General features: G+C 48.2%; 1 protein-coding gene across 3 annotated transcripts in view; it reads left to right on the forward strand.

Moving 5' to 3' along the window:
* Positions 1 to 18,404, forward strand: part of LOC138583273 (zinc finger protein 398-like) — a 584,509-nt gene extending 566,105 nt beyond the window's left edge. For all 3 annotated transcript variants that reach the window (XM_069655367.1, XM_069655368.1, XM_069655369.1), the window contains one exon: positions 16,249 to 18,404. In XM_069655367.1, the coding sequence (XP_069511468.1) occupies positions 16,249 to 16,691 (443 nt within the window). In that variant the 3' untranslated portion in view covers positions 16,692 to 18,404. The remainder of the gene's footprint in view (positions 1 to 16,248) is intronic.
* The last annotated feature ends 7,667 nt before the right edge of the window (positions 18,405 to 26,071 follow it).

Here is a 26,071-nt window from a genome sequence, read left to right on the forward strand (position 1 = left end):
AGCGCTGAGTGTAGCGTGGCCAGTGAACAATAGCCCCTCCATGATAGTGGGAGGTGCAAGAGCGCTTGTTGGCCACACACCCAGTAGTAGTCCGTGCTGCTGTGCCCCTCTTCAGATCTGGAATCAACAATGTTCTGTTAAATCGCTTATTGTAGCCGACAAAGACAGTTCCTTTGCTGTGGAAGCACAGTTCAGAGCTTTCCTCTTGGTGCACTTTCACTGGGTTCTCCATTGCTGCAATCCATGTCAGTTTTGTGACGTGCTCTGTCCATATTTGTGCACATGTTCTATCCACGACTACCACGTTTCTTTCTTCGTATCCCAGGAGGCCTTCAGCTCGGCAACTGAGTGGCGTTTCCTGCTCCGTCAATCACTAAATATGACTGTTTTAAGCTGTTGATATTCGTCGAGTTCTTGCATTTCAGGACATCTGGATTGACGAGCTCTAGCCGCACGCTGTGTGTCTTTTAGCCTATATAGCCCCAGACGGACCAGGCATTGTGCCTTTGTAATTGGGACTTCTTGTGGTACTAAAACATTGGTTGCCCCTGATGCGTGCAGTATCCATGAGCATGCATAGTAACTGCTATTGGTCGTACATCTTCCCACCTCATTAATGTAAGAATACCAACTATTTGAGTTCTTGGGATGATGAATATCTTCAATAGCATTCAAGCATAGGCCATTGTATGCTAACATTGGTACTACTGCTACTATTTGCGCTACAAAGAAGGTCTTTAATCATGGGAAGTAATTTTCAAACATTTTAGTCATGCATACACTCATTCGGGCACTGGTGTTACTTGTTTGAGACTTATTGTACATATATACAGCTGTGTTTAGCGGTTTGGTTATATTGAGAGGTGTACTTCCAATGAGGTCCTAGCCCCCTCTTTTAGATGGCTTGCCCAGATAAAAGACGAACCCTAATGAATTTCCTAACATAAACATAAGTATGATGAACTGAATAGCGGTAAAGTGCAAGCCAGCGTTATGATATGATATGATAGGTTATTTATAACGCGCTTTATACTCAGAGGTTCCTAAGCGCGGACCCGGGAATCGAAACCTGTGGTGCTCCGTGTCGTCTTGCTTCCAAGGCAAGCACATTGCCCGTGAGCTATCCTATGAATGTAATCTAGCAGAACTAATAACATTTCTATTGCTATGCAATGAATAGTTTGATGTTGAAAGTTCCATTTTCTTCCTCCTGCAATGGCAACAAAAACGTGTGGGGAATAATAGTTGGAAGGGAGGGAAAGGCGAAGAAAGGGGAAGGGGAGGGAAGGGAGGGAGAAGGGAGAGAGAGGAAGTGAAAGATAAAGAGAGAGTTCATTTTAATTTACAGAGCTTATGCTTTTAGCAGAAATTCATGTTTGGTAGCTTGTATATGCACTTATATTGGCAGCATTAAGCTAAGCATGGTGAGGTAGATTGTTGTCTTGTTTTAGGATACTGGTGAGGAATCTGGCGGTGCCCTGCCAATGTCTGATAGATGTATCCAATATCGAAGCCCTTTCACCTTTAATGCAAGAGGTGTGGAAAGCACCACTTCATAGGGCCTGTGGAACCTAAGATTATTCTCCTTGCGCACAAAGCTCCTTACATACACTGACTCCCCCGGCAACAATGGTTTGGTGAGCGTGGTGTCTGAAGCTGGTTGATTTACAGTGCTTTGAGGACTGTCTGGGCGAGGTGGTGCGAGCTATCGCAAGACACATTTGATCGCACATGTTAGATTAGTTAAGTATTCTTTGAACCCCTCGCCCCAGAACTGCTGCAGCTCTATGGGCATCTGATGCCTTCTTGATCTAGTTCTTTTGTTAGGGCGGTGCAACGTTTGGAATGCTTGCTTTTGAGTAGGCCATTGATTCGTTCCAAAGAGCCATTCGCTTGGGGGTGGTAAATTGAGCACATGCGATGTTTGATGCCATGTAGTGGGGTAATTTCTATGAAGAGCTCGTTAAGAAAATGGGTGCCATTACCGGACCTCAAAACATTGCACACCCCCCATCGGGGGAAAAAAACTCACAGGCCAAAAATGTTGCCGCACATTTGGCATCTGGGTGGACACAAGAGCCGGCCTCAACCCACCGGGAGAAGGGGCACACTACCACACTGAGATATTGCGCTCCATTACATCTCTCCTCCATGTTGGCATAGTCAATATGGAACTCGCAGAATGGGCCAAGGGGTTGTGGCAAGGTGCCTCGTAACGTGCAGAGTGTCGTTCTATTGCTGAACACTTGGCATGTTGTGTACTTTATGACCATTGTTGAGAGGTGTTCCTGAAGGTTCGGTATGAATCAGTCTTCCTGGATGTCTGCTGCAATGTGTTGTTTCAAACTGTGAGAGAGGTAGTACAATTACTCAAATGCTGTGTGCAGTAGTTCAATGCCCATTACTGCCTTGCCTGTGCATTGCTGTCTTCATAAGAGATCAGTGGGTGGTTGTATGCTCCTCTGTTGTGCCAAATGTCCTTTTCTTCCTGTAGTGGTCTGCATTGAAGCTCTATTATTTGTGCTATGGGGAGTGTCGTGTATGGGTCCTACCCTGGTTGTGCCGAAAGTAGTCACAGCATACACAGCAGCTGTGGGCACTGGGAGGAATGCTGCCGCTTTGACACCCCCCTCCCCCTCCGTTGCTGTGTTTCCCAACAAAACTTTGTCAGTGTTATTGGTGTGGGCGGCGCACTTGACGACCGCCACTAAAGATGGCTCTGTCAGGCTGGGAATCAGGGCATTCAGTAGTGCTGCATGTTGTACGAGTGAACAGTCTTCCCGTCAGAAGCCCCTTCTTATCCAGCGCGAGAGACCAGCATGCACCATTGTAGTGACGTATGCTGAGGTGTAATCGATTGTTACATGACAGCCCTTAGATGCTCAAAGTGCTTCTATGAGCGCTATGAGTTCCGCTGCTTGTGCTGAGTAATGCATAGGTAGTCTTTTCATTGGTAATGTTAAGTATTAACCTGCTTCTAAGCGCACCACTGCTGCCCCAGTATGTCTTTGGCCTGTGTCTTGGTCGATTGTTGCTGACCCGTCAACAAAGAGCACCTCACCCTCCTCTAGTGGACTGTCTTTGGCTTTGGGGATATCATCCTCTTCCCCTTCATATGTGACTCAGGTGTATTAGGAACGTGGCAGGATTTACTGTTTTGCATTGCACTACATGAATGTTAGGGCTTGAGATGATCTCGTATGCTGATGCTCTCTGGGTGGTCAGGGGGGACTTTGATCTTTCTATGATCGCAAACACGGCTCCACGTACAACATTACTGAGCATCCCATCACAATTGTGGAGCTTTTCTCGATAGCAAAGGCAACTGCAGCAAGAGCTTGCTTGCATGCGAACTGTCCATGCATTACTGTATCTAGTGTACCTCTGTAGTAGGCCAACGGCTTGTGGCCCATCATGCTCTTTTGTGTAAGTACTGCAGTCATAAGCGTGCCGTTTGAATGTGAAATATATGTAAAAGTTCTGCGAGTAGTCTGGAGTGGCAAGAACTGGGGCAGTGGAAATCACTTCTTTTACGACGCTGAGGTTTTGCACCTTGTCTGCTTATGGTTTCCCGTTTGTGCTTCATTGAGGCCCTGTAAGAGCAGTCTCATGTAGGCCTCGTAGTCCAGAACCAGGGCCTGCACTAGTTGCACAACCCCAGGAATGTATGCATGTCTTTTGCTAAAACTGGCTTAGGTGTGGCAGGCACATTCGCTGCCCTGTCTGGTTTAATTATTTTGCTGCATGCTGAAATAAGCTGTCCCAGGTAGAGTACCTCAAACTGGCAGTATTGCAGCTTGCCTTGTCAACCTTATATCCCTTGCAGGCTAACTCTTTCAGTAGGGTAATGAAGTCTTTATGGCAGTTTTGCTCACTTTCACTGCGCACTAACAAGTTGTCTACATACTGGATGGGCATGCCGGGCACATGGATGTTACCTAAGTCTTTGTGCAATATCCTGTTGAATATGCTAGGGCTCTCGCAATACCCCTAGGGCAAACGAGTGTGCTCATAGCTCTTTCCGCCATGTGTAAATGCTGTGAGATACTGGGAGTCTGGGTGCAATGGTATCGAGGAGAAAGCATTCTTTAAATCGACCGCTATGAAGTGTGTTGCTTCTTTGGGGATGCTGCACCAAATGGAGGCAGGGTTCGGAACGAGAGGACATTTCTTTTGCACTGCGTCATTAAGGGCGCAGAGATCCTGGATCATTCTCCAATTACCCTCCGTCACCTTTTTGACAGGGTATATGGCCATGTTGCCTGGTGAGGTGGAGGACACTATGATCCCTTGGTGAAGTAAGGCCTGTATTGTGTCCTTTATCCCTTCTTCTGCCTCACCTTGATAGGGGGTATTGTTTCACCCGGGTTAGTACTGCTCCATTCTTTAGTGTGATCTTCACTGGGGTCACTTCTTTTAGTAGCCCTACATCGTGTGGGTTAGTTGTCCATAACTGTGTCATCACATGCTCTAAGTCACCCTGGACGAAGGGAGGTGGTGCAACAACAGCCATTGGGGGCTCTGCACTGCTCCATGATGTTGCTGGGGATGCAAATCTCAAGTATTATCTCCCCGTCGTCATCATTGTCCTCAAAAAGTTCTGCATCTGTCAATTCTTTGAGGGGCATGGTGGGATTGATACACAATACTGTGTGCCACTGGCATCCCTGGCTGTCTGTTCCAAGAACAACTATATTTTTCGCAGATACCAACAGCCCTTGCAGATCTAGGGACAGAATGGTACCTGCTACTAACAATGGGGATACTACAGGGTGGAAGATGAAATCAGTTGGCACTCTTCAACAGGCTTTGGTAATCTGTGGCACTGCTTGCACAAGCACTGTTATGCCATAGATAAACATTGCTGGGTCCACGGGGATGCCGCGCACCACCACATCACGTGCCATGGTGTCTATTACGAGCATCGCCCTCATTGAGCACATGCATGGCATGGCGCAGACAATGCTGTTGTCTGTGAATTAGATTGTCATGTTTAACTTGCTCAGCAGATGACTACTGAGCAAATTAACAGGAGAGCTCTCAAAGTACAATAGGGGGATGCGTACTACATTTCCTTCCACCTTTACATCTAAGTCTTTTCTATATGGAACCGTTACAATAGCCCCAGATAATCCCTGCATGTCGAGAGTTTTGCCAGATATCGGGAAGTCACCTTCACTGATGCATGATTTCTCAGCGCCTGAATCTACCATAAAGATGAACTGTTTGTTTCCTATCTCTCCCCCACCAAGGGTTTCTCTTCTGGGTTTAGGGTCATCGACAGGACTGGACACACAAGTGCTCTCTGTTGGCTGTCCTAGTCCGGATAGGTGTCTGTCCCTGAGAACAGGAAAGGGTTTCCCCCTATTACCGTAGCGCCTCGAAACGGGGCCACTGTGCCATTGGGTGCACCGCCAAAGGCGTTCATGCTCACTGTCTGCTGGGTGTTGTTGTGGGGTGGTTAAAGCAGCATCGCCTGTGGGGGATGTCACAGCGGGGGTGGGCCTTGGATCTGTGGGGGTAATTGGGTGTAGGCTTGATGTATTTCATATGGTATTGAAGTCATTCTGGGAGTCTGCCCTTGAAGGGCCCCTTTGGGTGGTGGACCATAGCTCTGCTGCCCAAAATGATATCCCATTCCCTGTCTGTTCCTGCACTCTCTCTCACAAGCTGCCCCCACTTCCAAAAGTTCCAACATTGTCCCATTCCTCTTCCTCCTCCTCTAGGTCCCATTCCTCCAAGCCCCCTCCCCTTGATCCCGTAAACCCACCTCTACCTCTCTGTTGTCCTCCTTGCCATTGTGGCCCAGAGAATTGCAGGCTTCCTCCCCACTGTTAGTGTCCTTCTTCTGTCCACACTGCTGGAGTAGAGAACCTATAGGACGGCAGGTTGGTGCAGATGAGGATAACAAGTTTTAATCGTACAAAATGTAGGGAGAACTCTGCTGGTCGTGAACGTTCTAGCCTCAAGTGATACAAACATAAGCTTATAAGGCATCACTGCATCATCACCATATAGTACAAATCTGCGTGGCTGGTTGGTGAGACCCTAAACATGGGTCTGCTCCATAGGGGATGCCAGGCTGCGATTGGTTCCAGTCTCGCCCATCTGTCTTCTCTCACATGGGTGGTCTCATCTCTCCAGGGACTGAAGGTCAGGCGCTTCACATGGTGTTATTACAGAGTTACTATTGTAAGATAATACTACTACATCATTATGGCATGCACCTGGGAAACCTAAGGACTGGCAAAGCGGGAGGAACACGGTCATGCTGATCCACACATTCTTTGCTCGGTTCATATCGCACTCTCCGCACCCATTGCTTCCACCCGCATTTTGAATTATAATATATTCCTCCCTGTACCTCGTATTCCAAAGGGTGAGTTTATGGAATACGGTGAAATGGTTGTGTTTGTTTAGATCTTTTATGACCATTGGTCTTATGGGTGGTGGTCTGAAGTCACCCACTATCGTGGAATTCAGGGGCTCTTGAACTGGGTCAGTGATGGGTGCCATTACTGTTGCTGGGCTGGGTGGGGGTTTGAGGTCTGCTGTTGGCCAGGCTGTGTTGAATGTGTGCCACGAGGAGGCTTGTGCTGTCTTATGGTCTTTCTAAGCGCATTCCTTTCTAGGATAACAAGTAATTGCAACCGTTAAGGAACAAAGGAAGTTTCTATGGGATTCAGCAGCGCAGGTTCATCTGCCCTCAGCGTTTGAGCCTGTTCAGGTTTCTTTGCCGGGTCTACATTTACCGCGCAGCCATGCAGGGACGAATGTATCTACCATAACTAAAATAAATGTAATCTCTTTATATGCACGTACTAAGTCTATGCATTTATAATTCCTGCAATATTTTATTTGTGCCTGGTTTCTTAGCACAACCCTAGCCCCCCTGGTACATTGCACGTCTGTCTATGGGACTTGCCTCACTCTAAGGTGGCCAGGGGGTGGGAAAGGCTAATTTCCTTCCCAACATGGACCTAACCGCCTTTATCAAGCTCAGGCAATTAACATTAAGGGCCTGCACTTGAAATCAATTGCCCCACCAAAGAGGCATAACAGGCTGCAGCAGGAGTGGGAAGATAGATGGAGCAGGAGCTGGCAGTAGTAGCAGGTGAGCTGTAATTGCAGAGTCATGATCGTTCTGCAACCTGAGGACCGTGTGCAGAAGCAAGCCAAGGGACAGGGGTGAAGGAAACTCTCAGTGGTTAAGGCCAGATCAGAGACTCCTATGGTGCAGAATGTGTGGGACCCAAGAGTGCCTAACGTAGTAATAGAAGGAGAAGAAGTCAGGAAGTGAAAGCAGCCCGCAACCATAGTGTTTCTGGAGCGGGTGAGTGAAGCTCTGTGTACAGGTTCATTTTTAAAGCCTTGCCTTGCCTTGCTTTAATGTTACCAGCTCTAAACTAACTCGCATAAGGGCGGGAGCGAGTAGAAGCTGTTTGTCAGAGTCCTGCTGATAATGGAAATTTATTACATGCAGTTCTAACACAAGCCTGAGTGCTCGCGTATAAAGAAAACCTTTTCCATTTCCATGTTAAACTATCTAATGTTACCAGAGTATTCACATGTCTCCAATTAGGAAGGGGAATGCTTTTGTAAACCACTCGTAAACCCTAAATCTGACTTTCACAAACTGTTGCAAGACTTATCACATCAAAGAGGGGTTGCGTCTGAACAATTGTAGTTCCTGACCAACAACAGTGTATAACTCTTTATTAATAAGGGGGAATACAATTTCTTACAGCTTTTTAATGTCAAAGGTCTTCCTTAAAGCGTGATCGTGTGTACCTAAAATTGAATATCTTTTGAAGATTGAACCTTGTAACATCCAGAACAAGTATTCTATAATTGTAGAAGTTGTCGAATTGAAGAGAAGAACAAGCATTACCCAAGCCAGTAGGCAAATCCTTTCTATAGTGAAATCAGCGCTGTTGAAATCTATCCACCTATGTTCTGAGGATGTTAAAGTTGTTAAAGGTCCAGTGTCCTCTGATACAAGTGTGGCATTGTTATCCAAAGCTGGAAGAGTGGCAGTACAGCTTCAGGGTAGCTACTGGGACCAAGATGGTGTGAATAAAACTGGGGAATGGAGCTGGGTCCTTGTAAGAAAATTAAGTCAACAATCTGTTATGCTGAGACTGTTAAAGTTGAGAGAAAGGCAGTCTGGAAGCAGAAGCAGGTTATGCGGGCGGCAGTAAGACAGACAGAAGAGGCAAACAGGCTGTCCTTGCTTGCAGTTTAGGAAAGAAGAGTGCCTTGCCTGCCTGTGAAGGTCAAAGAGTCTGGTCTTTAAATTGCCAACAATTATAAAGTACAAAATTGAAGCAGAATAGCCAAAGCTGTGCCCTTCATAAAATCTACTCGACTGAGTGGGCGAAACAACTTTGCAAGCCATAGATGAGTGTAAAATGGAAAAGGTTAGCTGCATTAATGGACACAAATAAATAGGCTCTGAAAACAGTTTGGCCAGCTGTCTCCTGCAGGTGGTTATATATAATACATTCATAAAGCAAAGCAAGCTCTAGAGGCTAACTACAGTGTTTGGTATTGGAGTAGATCTGTAGATCTACAGGCTGGATGGAACTATTGATCACTACTTTGTGTAAGCACTTAGCTCACATTTTGTATTTATTGTGTAAGAGGAAAGAAAGAGACTAAGCAGAACTAGGTGGAATATTGTAGTTTGTGGTGATCTCACTTTGAGGGTACCTGGTATAAAGCAACAGGGTGATAATATAGAATGTCAAGGAGTATGGGTTAGATCATGGGTTGAGCACCAGTTGCAAGCTGTATGCAACCCGCAGGTTACAGAACTAAGTGTGCCATCAAAAGCATTTTATCATGTGATAATGTACATTTTTCAAAAGTTCACTAGTCAATGCAACTACCCCAAAATGAAACACAGTTGAAACTATGAAATTCAGATACTCTATCCTAAACTTTATTTTACAACTTACATTTTAGGAATGGAATTGCATGACTGTCTTTTTAAAAGATATAATGTTGACACATACTTGTCTTTGCCAGACAGGATATAAAAAGCTTAATAAAAGTATCATCCCGATTCAATCATGAGACAAGCTCAACAAAACCACTGCAACACTTTTGAATTTAACTTGTAGTCTCGGGAACGGAGTCCTGAGACCCTTTTTGTTCTGGATGGTGCTACTTAATACTTGGGGAAGGGAACCCCAATAATTGGTCCTGAACTATAGCCTTGAACTGAAGAAGGTAACCGTTCAGACTCTTCTTTTATTGAACATTCTTATGCTTGGGGAAGGAGAGCTGAGAGAAAGCTGTGAGTTGGAAGAAGCTCAGAACTTTGAGTTAAACACTGTTTCTCCAGCATTGGATCTTTCATGGATTCACATGCTTAGAATATTCCCCGTCGTCAGACTGGGAACCCTCGGTACACATATATAGTTGTTTCCTATAGGAAAAAACTTCCGACACTTAAGTGTCCTATCCACATCTACGTCCTCTCTGGGGCCGTCCACGCATGCCCCGTAGGACGTAGTGGTATAAAAGCCCCGCCCCCGCGGGTCCCGTCAGATTTCAACCGTCTCCAAAGATAGTGGGTTCTCCTCGCGTAGTCTCTACTTTCTAGGTTATTGTTGAAATTACTCGTTTTTGATCGTAAGGTTATTGGTCTTACCAGGATGTCGGGCAAACCGCTCTTCCGCCCGTGCGCCACGTGCGGATTGAAAAAGGTTTACGAGGGGGACGGCCATCTAGATTGTATATATTTCCTCCACCCTCACCATTCGGCAGACCAGTGCGAAATATGTAAAGGTTTTTCCCAGAAAACCCTGAAAGATCGGAGTCGGCGACTGGTGTCGTGGTTAAATGACGGGGCGGGAGCATATCCTCAGTCGGAGGTTGGCTCCGTGCGCAGCGTGGCCTCGACGAAAACATCGGGGGCCCCGCGCCGTTCAGCCTCGTCGGAACCACCGGCAAAGAAAACTCGACCGGCGGAAAAGGATGTTCCACGAAGCCACTCTTCCAAAGACTCTTCAAAAGAATCTTCAAAAAAGTCTTCATCGTCGAAAAAACATGGAAAGGAAAGGCCTAAATCCTCCTCGGGCGATCCTCATCGATCTGCCACGAGTAGAGAGTCGGAAAAGCGCAGGGAGAGCTCTGTGAAGGCGGGACCGCCTAAGCCACCTGCAGCCCCACCGTCGACGACGACGAACCAGTCAGTGTCCTCACTGCCGCTAACGCAGTTGGTTTCCACCGTCATCAACCCGCTGACGACGACGGCGACGATGTCCTCGTCAACCGAAGTTCAGGCCTGGAGACCAGAGGTTTTTGATCTGGTGTTGCCGGACACGTTGCTGCAGGAACAAGCAGCATCGATTTCCTCGAAGGAAGATGACGGCTTCAGGATTGCGGGCCCGGAAGATCTTGGGCTCCGAGCCAAGTCACCATCAGGAGCAACCTGTTCTCAGGTGTTTACCCAGTTTTCGAACTCACAATCGGCCCTGTCCATGGAGGTCCTGTCCTCATTGCACTCGCTGCTGAAATCGTTGGATGAAAGTTTTCCACCAGTGAACCCGTCAACACCTCCCGTCGACGAGCCAGGCACGTCACATCGTCCAACCCAAACGACCAGAGTTCCGGTGACTCCAGTGGACCACGAGGAGGGTGAGCTGTCGGACTCTGTATCTGACCGAGGATCGGTATCGGATATCTCCCTGTCTCCATCTAGGGATCCATCCTGGGTGTCGGATGTTGAATTGGAGACACCGAAGAGCCCCACTCACCCGTCTCCACCAGACGATATTGGCGCTTTTCATTCAATGATGGAAAAGGCATGCAAGGAATTTGGCTTGGTCCAGCAGGAGGAGAAAAAGGACTGTTTTCTGTTTGACCATATGGGTAAGAATAGACGTTCAGTATTCTCAATTCCCATTTTAGATCATGTCTGGAAAGAGGGTGTTCAAACCATGCGTCACCCGTTTTCTGAACCGGCCGTCAAAGGCCGCATTGAAAAGAAGTTTAAAGTGCCAGACTCTACCCCGAAATATCTTTCGTCCCAACCTACACCTGACTCAGTGGTGTCGGCAGCAGCGACAAGGAAAGCGAGGGCCCAACACAAGTGCTCTACCCCTCCGGATAATGAGGCAAGGCGCCAAGATGTGTTTGGTAAGAAGGTACTATCCGTGGGTGCTACAACTGTGAAAGCAGCCAACTCTTTGGCTATTGTCGCCAGGTACGACAGGGAAATGTGGCACAGACTAGCCCCTATACTGGACCACCTTCCGGAGGAACATCGAAAACGGCTATGTCTCTGGTACGAGAGGGTGAAGAAGCTTCGAATCATGCAATTAACATAGCGGTGGACCTGGCGGAGTCGGGCTTTAAGCAAGTAAACAACGGGGTTGTTCTTAGACGCCAGGCTTGGCTTAAGTGCACCAACTTCAGGCCGGAGGTTCAGTATAAAGTATTGGACATGCCCTTCGAAGGTGACCTTCTTTTTGGAGAAAAGGTGGATGAGGCCCTGAAGGGCATGAAGGAGGACTCGGATACGGCACGCTCGTTGGGTGCCCTTCAAAGTGGAAACATTTTTCAATCTTTTCGTCCCTTTAAAGGGGCATCGGGCAATTCAAGATTCGCTGCATCCAGGGATAGATCTTTTGGCAGATCAGCATACCCATCCCAGGGATATAGACGCGCCTCTCAAAACTCAAGCCGGCGCAGAAACTTCCAGTCATCCAAGAGACGACCGGCCTATCCTTCGTCGACGAACAAACAAAAAGACCAGCAATGACGGGAAGCGCACCGTTCTGGGAGGAAGAGTGTCAAACTGCGTCAAAGAATGGGAAGACATCACAACAGATCAGTGGGTGTTGGACACAGTGAGGTACGGACATTCTCTACTATTCAAATGCAAACCTCCAAAATGTCCACCGGTATTCCTACCCCAACCACATCTGAACGTTTTGCTGCTGGAAGTAGCACTTATGTTACAAAAAGGTGCCATAGAATTGGTTCCTGCATCGCAGATGGGCCAAGGGGTATACTCACGGTGTTTTGTGATAAAAAAGCCAAACGGAAAGTGGCGTCCCATTCTCGACCTGCGCGACCTCAACGAGACCTTACAGAGCCAAAAATTCAAAATGCTCACGCTGCAGGAAGTAATCAGGTCCGTTCAAGTGGGAGATTTTTTGGCGTCTCTGGATCTACAGGACGCGTACTTCCACATACCTATGTGTCAAAAACACAGAAAGTTTCTGAGGTTCATGGTAGGTCGGACACACTACCAATTCGCAGTGCTTCCGTTTGGTCTCAAATCCTCCCCAAGAACGTTCACAAAATGTTTGGCACCCGTGGCAGCCTGGCTGAGACAGAAAGGGCATCATGTATACCCGTACCTCGACGACTGGCTTGTGAGGGGATCCTCCTCGGCGTCGACCAACGACAGCGTACAGGCCACCTTACAGCTTCTGCAACGGCTGGGGTTCGCAGTGAACTTCCGAAAGTCCTCTCTAAGGCCATCAAAGAACTTAAAGTTTTTGGGAGCTCAATTCGAAACCCAGTCGGGAATAGTGAAACCTTCCCTAGACAGAATGTCAAAAATCAATCGACTGACGAGTCAACTACGTTTACATTGCACACTCTCAGTGAGAAAGTATGTAGCGATCCTAGGTTCCATGGCTTCCTGCATCCATCTAGTAGCCAACTGTCGATTGTTCATGAGGCCACTTCAGGAATTCCTAGCGGACAGATGGAAGCAGGCCACGGGTCGGTGGTCAGACAGGATAACCGTCGACGACGACGAAGTCATCCGAGCCCTCCAATGGTGGAAAAGCGTTCACAACCTGGGCAGAGGGGTACCTCTACAAGAACCAGAATTTCACCGAACCATCATCACGGACGCATCCCTGACAGGCTAGGGAGCACACATGGACAACTACAAAACCCAGGGCAGATGGTCCCCGACCGAATCACTCCTACATATCAATGTACTGGAGCTGAGGGCAGTAAGATGGGCCTTGAAGTCGTTCCTCCCACATATCAAGGTGTTGAGAGTAAGAGTGCTGACGGACAACACAACAGCCATGTTCTACTTGATAAAACAAGGCGGCACGAGATCCAGGACCCTGTCCGTGGAGGCTCAAAAGGTATGGCATTGGGCTTTGAAACACAACATATCTATAGTGGCACACCATCTTCCAGGAGTGCAGAACGTACAAGCGGATTCCCTAAGCAGAAGCATGGCCCAGATACACGAGTGGGAGATGGACGCCATTCAGCTGCAGAAAATCTTCAAAAGATGGGGTCACCCCTCAGTGGATCTCTTCGCAACGAAAGAAAACAAGAAATGCGAGCAGTTCGCGAGCAGATGGCCTCAGAAAGGATCCCTAGGGGAAGCGTTCTCTTTTCCATGGACAGACAAGTTCCTGTACGCCTTCCCTCCGTTTCCCCTTATAAGGAGAACAGTACAATGGATACGCAGATACAAATGCCGGGTCATTCTAGTGGCACTGTATTGGCCGAGACAACCTTGGTTTTCCGACCTGCTGCATCTGTCGTTGGAACAACCGATAACATTCCAGAAGGTTCCAAATCTCCTGTCCAGGGACAAGGGAACAGTGTGGCATCACAATCCGGACAGCCTCAACCTGACGGCCTGGCTCCTGACTTTTCGGAATTTGGCACTTTGAAAGTTTCGTCGGATTGCTGAAAAATTCTACAGGCGGCTAGGGCTCCTTCCACCAACAAGTCATACATCTGCAAGTGGCGAAGGTTCTGTGTGTGGTGTCAAACGCAACACGAAATACGGCCTTTAGAAGTAACTCCAGAACAGGTTTTACCGTATCTTCTTCACCTGGCGGAGAGTGGGTTATCCTCGTCATCCATAAAGGTGCACCTGGCGGCCATCTCAAGGTTCACGAGGAGGAGACAGTCCTCTCCGTTATTCAGCGACAGACTGGTGAAACATTTCATGAGGGGTCTTTTTCGAACCTTTCCCCCTACGAAACGGTTCCCACCAACATGGAGTCTAAATGTGGTGTTGGCGGCTTTAATGAAGCCACCTTTCGAGCCAATGTCCTCTTCATCCATGCAGTTCCTATCATGGAAGCTGGCTTTCTTAATTGCCATTACATCAGCTAGAAGAGTATCGGAGCTACAGGCATTGGTCATAGACCCTCCATATATGAGATTCTTTAAGGACAAAGTGGTGCTATCTACTAATCCTACTTTCGTCCCGAAAGTTCCGACGGTCTATCACAAACACTCGACCATTGTCCTCCCTACTTTCTTTGCGACCCCGTCGTCGACGGCGGAAAAGGCTCTTCATACTCTAGATGTGAGAAGGGCATTGAAGTTTTATCTGCAAAGAACACAAGAACTCAGAACTACCAGACAGCTGTTCATCACATACGGTCCGTTGACAAGAGGAAAGGCAATTTCCAAGCAAGGACTGGCTCGATGGGTCTCGTCGGCAATTGCTTTTAGTCACTCCAAGGCCGGGAGACCCCTACAAGGGCATCCTAGAGCCCATTCCACAAGATCGACAGCCTCTTCCACGGCTCTGTGGGCAGGAATTCCTCTGACAGACATCTGCCAGGCGGCGGCATGGTCAGTCCCACACACGTTCACACGCCATTACTGCCTGGAAAGGCAGAATGCGGATGAAGTACAGATGGGAAGGGCAGTTCTGCGCCATCTGTTTCAATGAGGTAAGCCAAAAACGGTGAAGTTTTTTGTCTTTTGCCTTGTCTATACTGGTTCTTTAGTGTGTAGGTTTTGAGTAGAAATATATATATATATATATATATATGTATGATGAATATGTATATATCGAAAAATATGTTGTTGCTTATGTGCCTATATAATTAGGTTTTGGGGTGTTTTTGCAGTGTATGTTGCATTGCATTCTCAGCTCCTTCTTTTAGGATACTGCTATACAATCTATTCTAAGCATGTGAATCCATGAAAGATCCAATGCTGGAGAAGGGAGTAGTTTCTTACCTGTAACTCCATTTCTCCAGCATTGGTATCTTTCATGGATTCACATGCGCCCACCAGCCTCCCCGGAATGCAATGTGCAAGATATATGCATAAGCAGGTTCTCCTTTCTACTTTGGAGGGGCCAAAATCTGACGGGACCCGCGGGGGCGGGGCTTTTATACCACTACGTCCTACGGGGCATGCGTGGACGGCCCCAGAGAGGACGTAGATGTGGATAGGACACACAAGTGTCGGAAGTTTTTTCCTATAGGAAACGACTATATATGTGTACCGAGGGTTCCCAGTCTGACGACGGGGAATATTCTAAGCATGTGAATCCATGAAAGATACCAATGCTGGAGAAATGGAGTTACAGGTAAGAAACTACTCCCTTCTTTTGAGTTTGAAATCCCTACAGATTGGTTTGCTATAGTTGTGATGTCAAGGATAGGTTTTGGACATGGACAGTCTTTTAGGTTAATTTCTTTGACACAGACTTTCCTTAATTTCATTCCAGTAGGCAAAAACAACATTAGCGTAGGGCAAGTTAGGCCTTCAACCATCCTGAAATTTCAGTTAAATAAACATTGTTTGTTTAAATTTGAAGTCTGTTGTCTGTGTCGTACTTCATGATGCCTTCACACTACATGACATTTGGACACCCCACTCCGTGCCCGAATTTCAGCACAACTAAAAAGTTGTTTGTGGCTTGGCGAAGCGTTGTTCCTTATACAATTCCACACTGTTTCACCAATCTGCACTACATTTTTCATAGTTACCAGTTCGGACCCTACGGACATTATTAGCTAACAAAACTCAACGTCGAGGACCTAGGATGCAGTGACCTAGGATGCAAAGTTTCCAAGTTATTTGCACTGCAACAAACTGCAACACGCCAGGTTGAGGCGGAGGATTCTAAAAGGTAACTATGCAAATGGGGTGCACATTGGTGAAACAGTGTGAATTTGTATAAGGAACACGTGACCTAGAGGATCAGTGTTATCATGTCCATCTACAAAACCCGTTTGGAGAACGGGTACATCTGCGAGTTGATCATAAAAAAAGAGGGAAAAAGGGAAGTCAAGGGGCCTGAAAAGCACCTATAGATTTCCCAAAATTGATTTTTTAGTCTCATTGGTCATGCTGTCCTCATTCAGCCATGATTGCTACAGTTCTGCCAGTAGCTGCCTTACTAAAGGCTGAGCATATATCTGTATGAAGATGTTGTTATCATTCAGCTTTTCACTTGCACAAAACTAATTGCATGTACTTAATTGTAATCAACAGGTAATCGACGCATGATCAGGAAGAAGACTCTTGGTAACTGTTTAATATCTAGAGATCAATCTACTTTGCGTAAATCTTCAGCTAAAAAAGTCAAATCTGAAAGTCCTGAAATGCAGCAAATCTGCCTGAAGAGCAGCAATATCGCCTACCAGCGAGCAGATGCTGTAAAGGGGGGATACTCGTGTCGTGGGTGTGGGAAAAGCTTTTCTGCAATGTCAAATCTCATAAGACATGAAAGGATACACACAGGAGAGAGACCTTATCAGTGTGCTGTATGCGGAAAAAGCTTCAATCAAAAAGAAGCTCTTCTAAGACACCAAAGAATGCATACAGGTGAAAGACCTTATCACTGCACTATATGCGGAAAACGATTCAATCAAAAGCACCATCTCATTGCACATCAGAAAACGCATGCAAAGACTGATCCAAAGTCACAACATTGAACTAATGGAAACTGTACAATATTATAGCACCAGAAGGTGATGGAACCAACAGCAAAGCAGAATTGCCCAACATACAATAGTTGTGATCGGGTTGGGTTACCTGATACTAGCTCATATACAACTTGACTAGTAAAAGAAATTGACACACATATGACCTTTTGTTAGTAAATAAACAAGTTATCCACATGAAGAGAAAGGAGATTATGAAATATCAGGGGACAGTGAAATTGTGGAATAAAGCCACTTTCCTTTTAGTTTCACAAAGCAGGCCTCATTACGGCATTGGCAGTATGAATAATGCTGCCACTAAGCAACAATTTCTATTAGTGGTAAAATGCTGTCCATTAACAATGTGAAAATATCACACATTACAGAAAGGTGAAAAATCACCAGGCGGTAAAATCTACTCTGTTGGGTTATCTTGTATATGCAATTTCTTTGGCTGTATTTTCAATAGCATAGGCAGTATCTAAGAGCACCTGTAGTCTAAGAGATTTTCTAGCATCTTTTAATTCTCTCCATCCTTCCGAGGGAGGCTTCCGACTGGCATGGATGCCGACTATAATATAGTGATTGTTGTGGATGAGTCTCCTGGCTTCAGACTGCGAAGGGCGATCACAGCTTTGCCTTCTGTATTTTTCAGCAGCCTTTAACACCATTGACCAGAACATCTTGTTTAATAGTCTCACATATTTTGGTGAAATTGTCCTTGCCTGGTTTTGCTCTCTTCACTTTGATCACACTGAAGCATCTCTTTAGCCCCCTTTATTTCTTCCTCCTGCCGTTTTCTTGCCTCCACTATTTAACACCATTGACCAGAACATCTTGTTTAATAGTCTCACATATTTTGGTGAAATTGTCCTTGCCTGGTTTTGCTCTCTTCACTTTGATCACACTGAAGCATCTCTTTAGCCCCCTTTATTTCTTCCTCCTGCCGTTTTCTTGCCTCCACTATTTAATGTTTACGTTTACCAATTTTATTTTTTCCCTACAGATACCACCCAGATGCTGCTTTGGGTAGGTCTGGGTCACATATGACATAGTTAGGTGTCTGAGCAACAATTACTTAAACCCTGAAAAGCCTGAATTCCTTAGAATAGATAACAGACTGCAGATCTGGAACTCTTCTTGCTAGCATGCCAGACTGGGAATCCCCCCTCTCCTGCCCCTTCTGTCAGCAATCTAAGCTTCCTGATCAACTCTTGCCTCTTCATTCCATCTCAGATGCTTGTTCTGGCTGGATTCTAAGTTTGCCATTTGAAGCTTCTAGGCGGAATTCTTTCCTGTCTCCCCCTGGCTGTCACACTCCTGTGGTCTCTTATGCCATCTTTCATGCTAAGAGTGAGCGACCTCTCTTTTTCACTTGGCCTCTGTTTGAGCTCCATCAAGCTTTGTCAGCTTGTCCAGAATGCTGGAGCCTGGCTCATCACCTGGACCCGAATTATTTTTTTGAGTGATTTTTCCCTGCGTATTGTTTTTGCACTGGCGTCCATCAAGGATTGAATTATCTCTAGCGGGCCTTTATATGGTACACTGTGTCTTCTGTAACACCCGTTCTCTCTTCTAAGAAACACTTATCTCCTGCACACCGACTAGGGCTCTTGAGTCCATCTCTCTCAAACTTCACTGCATCCTGTCTTTATAATGACAACACTTTATTTGCTGTTTCGAGGGGATTGGGTCCTCCGACGTATTCCATATCTATGACATGTAATCACCACAGCTGTGCTGCTTCGGAAACTTTTTCGGCGTCTGCGTCCTGCGTCGATGACGTCGATGCGCCGCCGTCGAGGACCTCCTCCGACGTCCGACGTCATCCGATGTGATAAGTAGGACGCACGACGCCAGTAGCCTCAGTTCCGTTTTTTCCGCGAACGTGTTGCTTCGTGTTTCTCGGTTCTAGCCTCGACTCATTAGAGTTCTGTTCTTTCCGGTTCTTCGAACCTGTTCGTTTGTGAATTGTTCCTTCGACGATGTCTTCCACTTCGTCTTCAACCCCGCGTCCGGGCTTCAAGAAGTGCGGGGAGTGTGGGTCCAAGATGTCGGTGACTGACTCGCACGATGCCTGCCTCTGGTGCCTCGGGGAGGCCCTCGACACGGATGACTGTGTCGACTGCCTGTCGCTCACGTCCAAGGCCTTACGCGAACGTAAGAAGAAATTGTCGGTAGGTCGGGTGTCCAAGCCCCGGAAGTCGAAGGCGGCGGGGCTTTCGACGGATGATTCGAGGGGTGACTCTCCGCGTCATCGTCGGAAGTCTCGTCGGTCTTCTTCTAGGAGTCGGTCTCGCCACTCCTCGGCCTCTTCGAGGCATTCTCGGAAGCGCCGACACCGGTCGCCTTCCAGGTCCTCTTCAGAGGACTCTGCCCGGCACGTCGGTTGCCCCACCAGCCGTGCGACGCCGGAGGAATGGGCTTCCTTCGGGAAGAAGATGTTGGCGATTCTTGAGTCGCAGGGTACTCAACCGTCCGCGCCCCCGAGTGGGGTCGGCCGTGAGAGGTCGAGAGCCACCGCTCGCAAGAGTGGTCGGCGCGAGTCACGGGAGAGGTCCCGTTCGGACAAGGGGGCTCGTTCTCGCCGTACCCGTTCCAGGTCCCGGTCCTCGACGCGATCGAGACCGTGTGCACCTGTGATGTCTTCGAGGAAGACATCGACGTCTGAGGCGTCGAGGGCGTCGACAGGCTTTCTCGAGGCTCCGGCTCCGAGGAAGTCGTCGAAGCCGTCGACGGTCAGGTCGTCGAGGGACACGCTCGGAGCTCCGGCTTCGAGGGCTGTGTCGACGCCGCCGATACTGGAGGCGCTGCATCTGACGTCGACGCCGATTTCCTCGACGTCGACGCCGATCCTCTCGGCGCCGTTGCCGGTTTTCTCGACGTCGGCGCCGATTCGCTCGACGCCATCGACGCCTTTCGTGTCGGAGGTGCCCTGTGTCTCGGGTGTTCCCCCTAGGAAGGCTCTGGTTAAGAGCAGGCACTCTCGGGTGCCTTTCCACCACTTGGATTATATTTCGGAGGCGGATGAGGATTCGGATGGCCTGGTTCCTAGTCAGGTGCCGGATGACATTGTCTCGGGCCATAGTCAATTTGACGATTTGAGGCAGTCGCTGCATGATGCCAGTGGACTGGACACCTCTCCGGAGGTGGAATTTGGTCGGCCTGAGCCTGGCTCCCATGCCGATTCCTCATACCGGCGCCTTATGGCTAGGGTGTCTGAGTATCTGGGATGGTCTGCTCCCCCAGGTGAGTTTGTGCAGGATGATCTGGCGGACATCCTTGATGTTGGTCCCCCAACTGACCCGGTACTGCCGTTCCATATGGCTTTACAGCGTAGGGTGGCGGCGGCTTGGACTGCTCCGGAGAGTCTCCCGGCAGTGGGCAGATCCTTGTCGCGAAAATACCGTCCAGCCAGTGGCGACCCCTGCTACTTGACCAGGCACCCCACTCCGGAAAGTTTGGTGGTGCAGGCGGCCACGGCCCCGGCAAAGCAGGCGTCGTACCCTACCATCCCTCCTGATAGGGACGACAAACGTTTTGATGGCTGGGCGAAGAAGGTGTTTTCTTCTGGTGGTATGGCGCTTCAGGCGGCCAACTCTGTTTGTGCCTTGTCGCGTTTCACGCACACTCTGTGGAACTGTGTTGCGTTAGCGGCTGAACATATTCCCGAAGGGGTCGAACGGGATGGTTTCCTTGCTATGGTCCAGGATGGTAAGGATGCCATGTGTGAGTCCGTTCAGTCGGGTTTGGACTTGGCTGAATGCGTCAGTAGGTCCATGGCGGCGAGCACCGTGATACGCAGGTTTGCGTGGTTGCGGAAGTCGGGGTTTGCTCCTGATGTGCAGTCCCGGCTCCTCGACATGCCCTTTGATGGTGAACATCTTTTTGGCAGCAAGGCTGACGAGAGCCTTGAGAGGTTGCAGACCTCAAAAGCTGCAGCGAAGTCGTTGGGCGCTGCAGTTCGCCAACCTCCGCTTTTTCGTCCTAGGGGACAGCAGTGGAGGGGTGGCTCCTTTCGCTATTACTCGTCCTTTGGTAGAGCGAGAGGAGCTGGCAGTCAAAGGGGCCAACGCAGGGGTACCAGAGGTGGTCGACAAGGTACCCGTGGTGCCAAGGCCGCTCGGGCAGTTGCCTCTTTGCCCTCAGGTAACGCCGCAGCCGCTCCTACTCAGTCATGAGGCCATGTACCATGGTTCGCCGGTTGGGGGAAGGCTGGCGCAGCATCTTGTAGAGTGGCGTGCCATTACTTCAGATGTGTGGGTTCTGGAGATCATTTCCCACGGCTACTGTCTTCCCTTTCGGCACAGGCCTCGCGACAATCCACCGGGGAACCTCTCTTTGAAGAGTCCGGATCCGCTCCTTGCGCAGGAAATTCAAGCCCTGCTGGAGAAAGGCACCATAGAACTGGTGCCTGTAGCGGAGAGGAACAAGGGATGGTATTCCCCTTATTTTTTGATTTCGAAGAAAGACGGGGGTTTGAGACCCATCGTGGACTTGCGCGGTTTGAACAAACTCCTCAGGAAGGACAAGTTCAAGATGGTTACTCTCTCTCAAGTCCTCCAGGCCCTTCAGCTTCAGGACTGGTTGGTGTCACTCGACCTCAAGGATGCTTACTTCCATGTGCCGATCCATCCCAAGCACAAGAAGTACCTGAGGTTTGCGGTTGGCGACTCGCACTTTCAGTTTCGGGTCCTGCCGTTCGGTTTGACCTCCGCCCCGAGGGTTTTCACCAAGCTCATGGTGGTGGTGGCAGCGCATCTCAGGCAAGGGGGGATTCACGTCTACCCCTACCTGGACGATTGGTTGATCAGGGGGAGCTCTCCCGAGCAAGTCCTGGATCATCTGTCCGTCGCCTGCCACTCCCTTCACAGGCTGGGCTTCTCCCTCAATTTAAAGAAGTCCCATTTGACGCCAACACAGAGGCTCCAGTACATCGGAGCAGTGCTCGACACTTCCCTGGGGCAGTGTTTTCCTCCCCAGGTGAGGGCTCTTCACATTCAGCAGATGGTGCACAAGTTTCAGCATGCCCAGACGCTCCCGGCGTTCGAGTTCTTGAGGTTGCTCGGCCTCATGGCATCCTGCATTCTTCTGGTGCCAGAGGCTCGCCTGCGGATGAGATCTTTGCAGTGGGCACTCAAGACGCAATGGTCGCAGTCCTCCGGCAGGATGTCGGACCCGGTTCAGGTGCCGCCCTCGGTCGCCCGGGACCTTCTGTGGTGGGCTGTCGAAGGCAACTTGATGAAGGGGGCTCCGTTTTGGCTACCCTGGCCGGAGGTGACGATCGTGACGGATGCATCCCTCACGGGATGGGGAGCTCATGCCAACGGGCTGACAGTCAGCGGTCGTTGGTCTCCGTAGGAGTCCAGACTCCATATCAATCTGTTGGAGCTGAGGGCCGTCAGGCTAGCCCTGAAGGCTTTTCTGCCGACTATGCGAGGAAAGGCTGTCCTGATCATAACGGACAACACTGTGGCCATGCACTACCTCAACAAAAAGGGGGGGGCAGGGTCACTTCCTCTGTGCAGGGAGGCGATGCAGCTCGAGTTCTGGGCCATCCGGCAGGAAGTTTCGATCTCGGCAGTTCATCTGGCCGGAGATGAAAACGTGACGGCGGACGCTCTGAGCAGGCGGAGCGCGATCTCTCACGAGTGGGAGTTGGCTCAGGAGATTCTCCTGGAGATCTTCGCCCTTTGGGGGACCCCTCGAGTGGATCTCTTCGCCTCCAGTGTCAACCGGAAGTGCGAGAGGTTTTGCTCGCGGGAATTTCCTCCGAAAGGAGCCTTAGGCGACGCGTTTGTGGTGGAGTGGTCATTCCCGCTGCTGTACGCGTTTCCTCCAGTCCCCGTCATCCCGCAAGTGCTGCGGAGGTTGCGGAAGTTCGGTTCCCGGATGATCCTCATTGCTCCGGCGTGGGCTCGGAGGACGTGGTACCCGGACCTTCTCGACTTGTCCATCTGCCCTCCACGTCGTCTTCCCTACCGAGACGATCTGCTCTCACGGGAGGGGGGTCAGGTTCTCCATCCAGAGGTCGGATCCCTCAACCTTCACGCTTGGCTTCTGAAAGGTTGAGGTATAAGGATTGGGACCTCCCTGAAGACGTGATGGAGGTGTTGCTTTCGGCCCGAAGGCCCGCAACTAAGTCTCTGTACCGTTGCCGTTGGCGTAAGTTCTGCGACTGGTGCAGAGTTCAGAATGTGGATCCTTTTGCATGTGACATCCCCATGGTTCTGTCCTTTTTGCTTTCTTTGGCCCACAGGGGCTTGCAAGTGGGTACCATTAAAGGTTACCTGGCGGCGCTGTCCATCTTTAAGCGCTCATCTGAAGAATGTTCTTACTTTAAAATCCCTTTAATTTCACAGTTTCTGAAAGGGCTCACTAATGTGTTCCCTCCGTCGCCTTTCCTGGTGCCCGGTTGGGATTTAAACCTTGTTCTTAGGTTTCTTATGGGTGCTCCGTTTGAGCCTTTACATTCTTGCCCTTTGAGACTGTTGACTTTGAAAACTGCGTTTCTAGTTGCGGTTACTTCCGCTCGCAGAGTGAGTGAGTTACAGGCACTTTCTGTTAAGCCACCCTTCACTGTATTTCACAAGGACAGGGTTGTCCTTTGAGTTCGTCCTTCTTTTCTTCCAAAGGTAGTGACGGAATTTCATTTGGCCCAGAAGATTGTTCTTCCGGCTTTCTATCCTCCTCCGCATCCTGGTAAGGAAGAGGAGAGGCTCCATAGGCTTGATCCTAGGAGAGCTTTGAGCTTTTATGTTTCTCGCATGTCCCGGGTCAGAGTGGACGATCAACTCTTTATTGGTTACGCTGGTAAGCGCTTGGGGCAAGCTGTGACGAAACAGACTTTGTCACGCTGGATTATTTTGGCCATCTCGGAGTGTTACCGCTTGGCGGGTAAGGACCCACCGGCTGGCTTGCGGGCCCATTCTACCAGGGGCGTGGCTGCATCTACTGCCCTGCAGAGGGGTGTTCCTATTCGCAACATCTGTGATGCTGCCACCTGGGCTTTAGTACATACATTTGTACGGCATTATTCCCTCGATTCCATCAGAGGGCAGGATCTGGCCTTTGGCAAGGCGGTCCTTTGCTCTGCTATTTGATTGGCTATTCTAAATTTTGTTTCTAAATTCTTTCCCTCCTCCTTGATTTGGTACTGCTTTGGGAGTCTGTCATAGATATGGAATACGTCGGAGGACCCAATCCCCTCGAAGAACAAGTTACTTTCTTACCTGGTAACGTTCTTTCGATGGGATGGTCCGACGACGTATTCCATATCGCTCCCACCCTGCCTTCCCCGCTGCAGAATTTCTGTTGCGATTGCAGCTTACGTTCCGCAAGGCTTTGTGTCGGACTGGCAGTTGACTAATGTCACACGTTCTGGGGGAAAAAACTACAACTGAGGCTACTGGCGTCGTGCGTCCTACTTATCACATCGGATGACGTCGGACGTCGGAGGAGGTCCTCGACGGCGGCGCATCGACGTCATCGACGCAGGACGCAGACGCCGAAAAAGTTTCCGAAGCAGCACAGCTGTGGTGATTACATGTCATAGATATGGAATACGTCGTCGGACCATCCCATCGAAAGAACGTTACCAGGTAAGAAAGTAACTTGTTCTTCTCTTCCGTTCTGGGAAGTCTCTCCGTTATGATATGATATGATATGATATGGCATTTATAATGCGCTTATAGACAAGTGTTTCAAAATCATGCATCATCCATCAAACTCTCTCACATAAAACCATAATGACCTGGCTTTTCCACGGGTCAAGTTCTTTCAGACTCTGGTTCTTTCCACACCACCAGCGCCAAAATGCCTTGAGCAATGGTATGCTATGAAGAAATATTACATCATTCTATTTGGTTTCCAGTAATCTATCATAAAAAATGTGCTGCAATAATTACCCGACTACACAATAATTTCTGCAAAGCAGCTATTTACCACAGTACCCACCCACTTGGTTATCACTGTTTAAACGCATTTGCTGAAATATCTGTTTTTCTGCATTTTAAGGAAATTATTTTTACGGGAAGGGGTTAGGGTACAATTCATATTAAATTTTTCAATGAGTAGGATGTGGTGAGTGGGTGGCTTGGGAGGTGGGGCTGGGGGCGTGTCCCCATTTAAAAAAATGCCTTGACAATGTGGTAAAATGGCTGAAACCAAGTGTTGATGATCCATTTTCCACCAGCACTGTTATTGATATAATACATGCCTATCTCTTGAATCAAGTTCCTCTCTATACTCATACTATCCAAAAAGAACCCTGAGAATGAATGCTTACCAGTAAACTGTGAGTGAGAAGAGGGCAACTCTGCACTCATTAATTGGTTTCAAACAGGCCACTAGCAATTACAGTAAAAAATCAAAAGGCACGTATCTATACATCCATACGTTTAACTAAGACCACAAGCACGAGGCATCTAGGAATTCATCACTTCTACAACTCTATGATAATTTCTAAGGACATTAAAGAAATAAATGCACAGATGGAGTTTCCACTTGGAGAAAGAAGGCTTGCCTCTCCTACATCTATATGAACACATTTGGAAAACCTCCAAAGCATTTCTGAACAACCAAGTGCTGTAAGTAAGGAGGAAAACGGCAGTGGGTGGTCAAACTTTGTTTTATTTGGGCATTCCAGGAGAAACTGGTGAATTGGCAGTTTCTTGAAAACAGGATACAGAAGAGCACTCAACCATGGATAGAATTAGAGAAAGATTGTTTACTTGAGAATGTTCTGTTTTATAATAAAAAGGGCAAAAAATATGCAAAAGCCTCAACAAAATCACTACACCCCCATCAAGGCTTACTGATCACAATAGTGTCAAGAGGTACCATCGAGAAAGAAGCCATTATGGATACAATGTCAGACAAATGTAGTTCAGAAAGTGATCCTTATAAAAGCGAACAAAATGTTAATTAAAAAGGCTGTTAGGAATTTTGTTTGAGGAATTATAATGCAGTACATTTGTTTTTAGCAATATTAAAATGGAACATGCTATTTAATTCATATGTTATGCTTTACTGATACCTTATTGTTTTATGTACTATTGATGGCCACACACATTTCTGAATAAGGTTGATTTCATGATAAAAATACTAATAAGGAAGGTTTTACGTAGTGCTTTTCAAGCCATGGGTAATGTGTTGCCAGTTTTCAAACAACAATCTCATAGGAGCAGAGAGTACTCCACTCAGGAAACCCTGCAAGAAGAGATGCAAAGGATCAGTGTGTGATATTAAGTTTCCTGGCTAACATAAATGTAGAATGCCCTGATGCCCTTCTTAACCTGTATGGCACATTTGGAGGTTCCACTAAATTGTGATGCTATGCAACACTCTTGATTTCTTTGCAGGTCACAAAGAGACATAAGCCACTGAAAATA

The sequence above is a fragment of the Ambystoma mexicanum genome, chromosome 3q, assembly GCF_040938575.1.
Source record: "Ambystoma mexicanum isolate Mex_15411 chromosome 3q, UKY_AmexF1_1, whole genome shotgun sequence".
Classification (NCBI taxonomy): Eukaryota; Metazoa; Chordata; class Amphibia; order Caudata; family Ambystomatidae; genus Ambystoma; species Ambystoma mexicanum.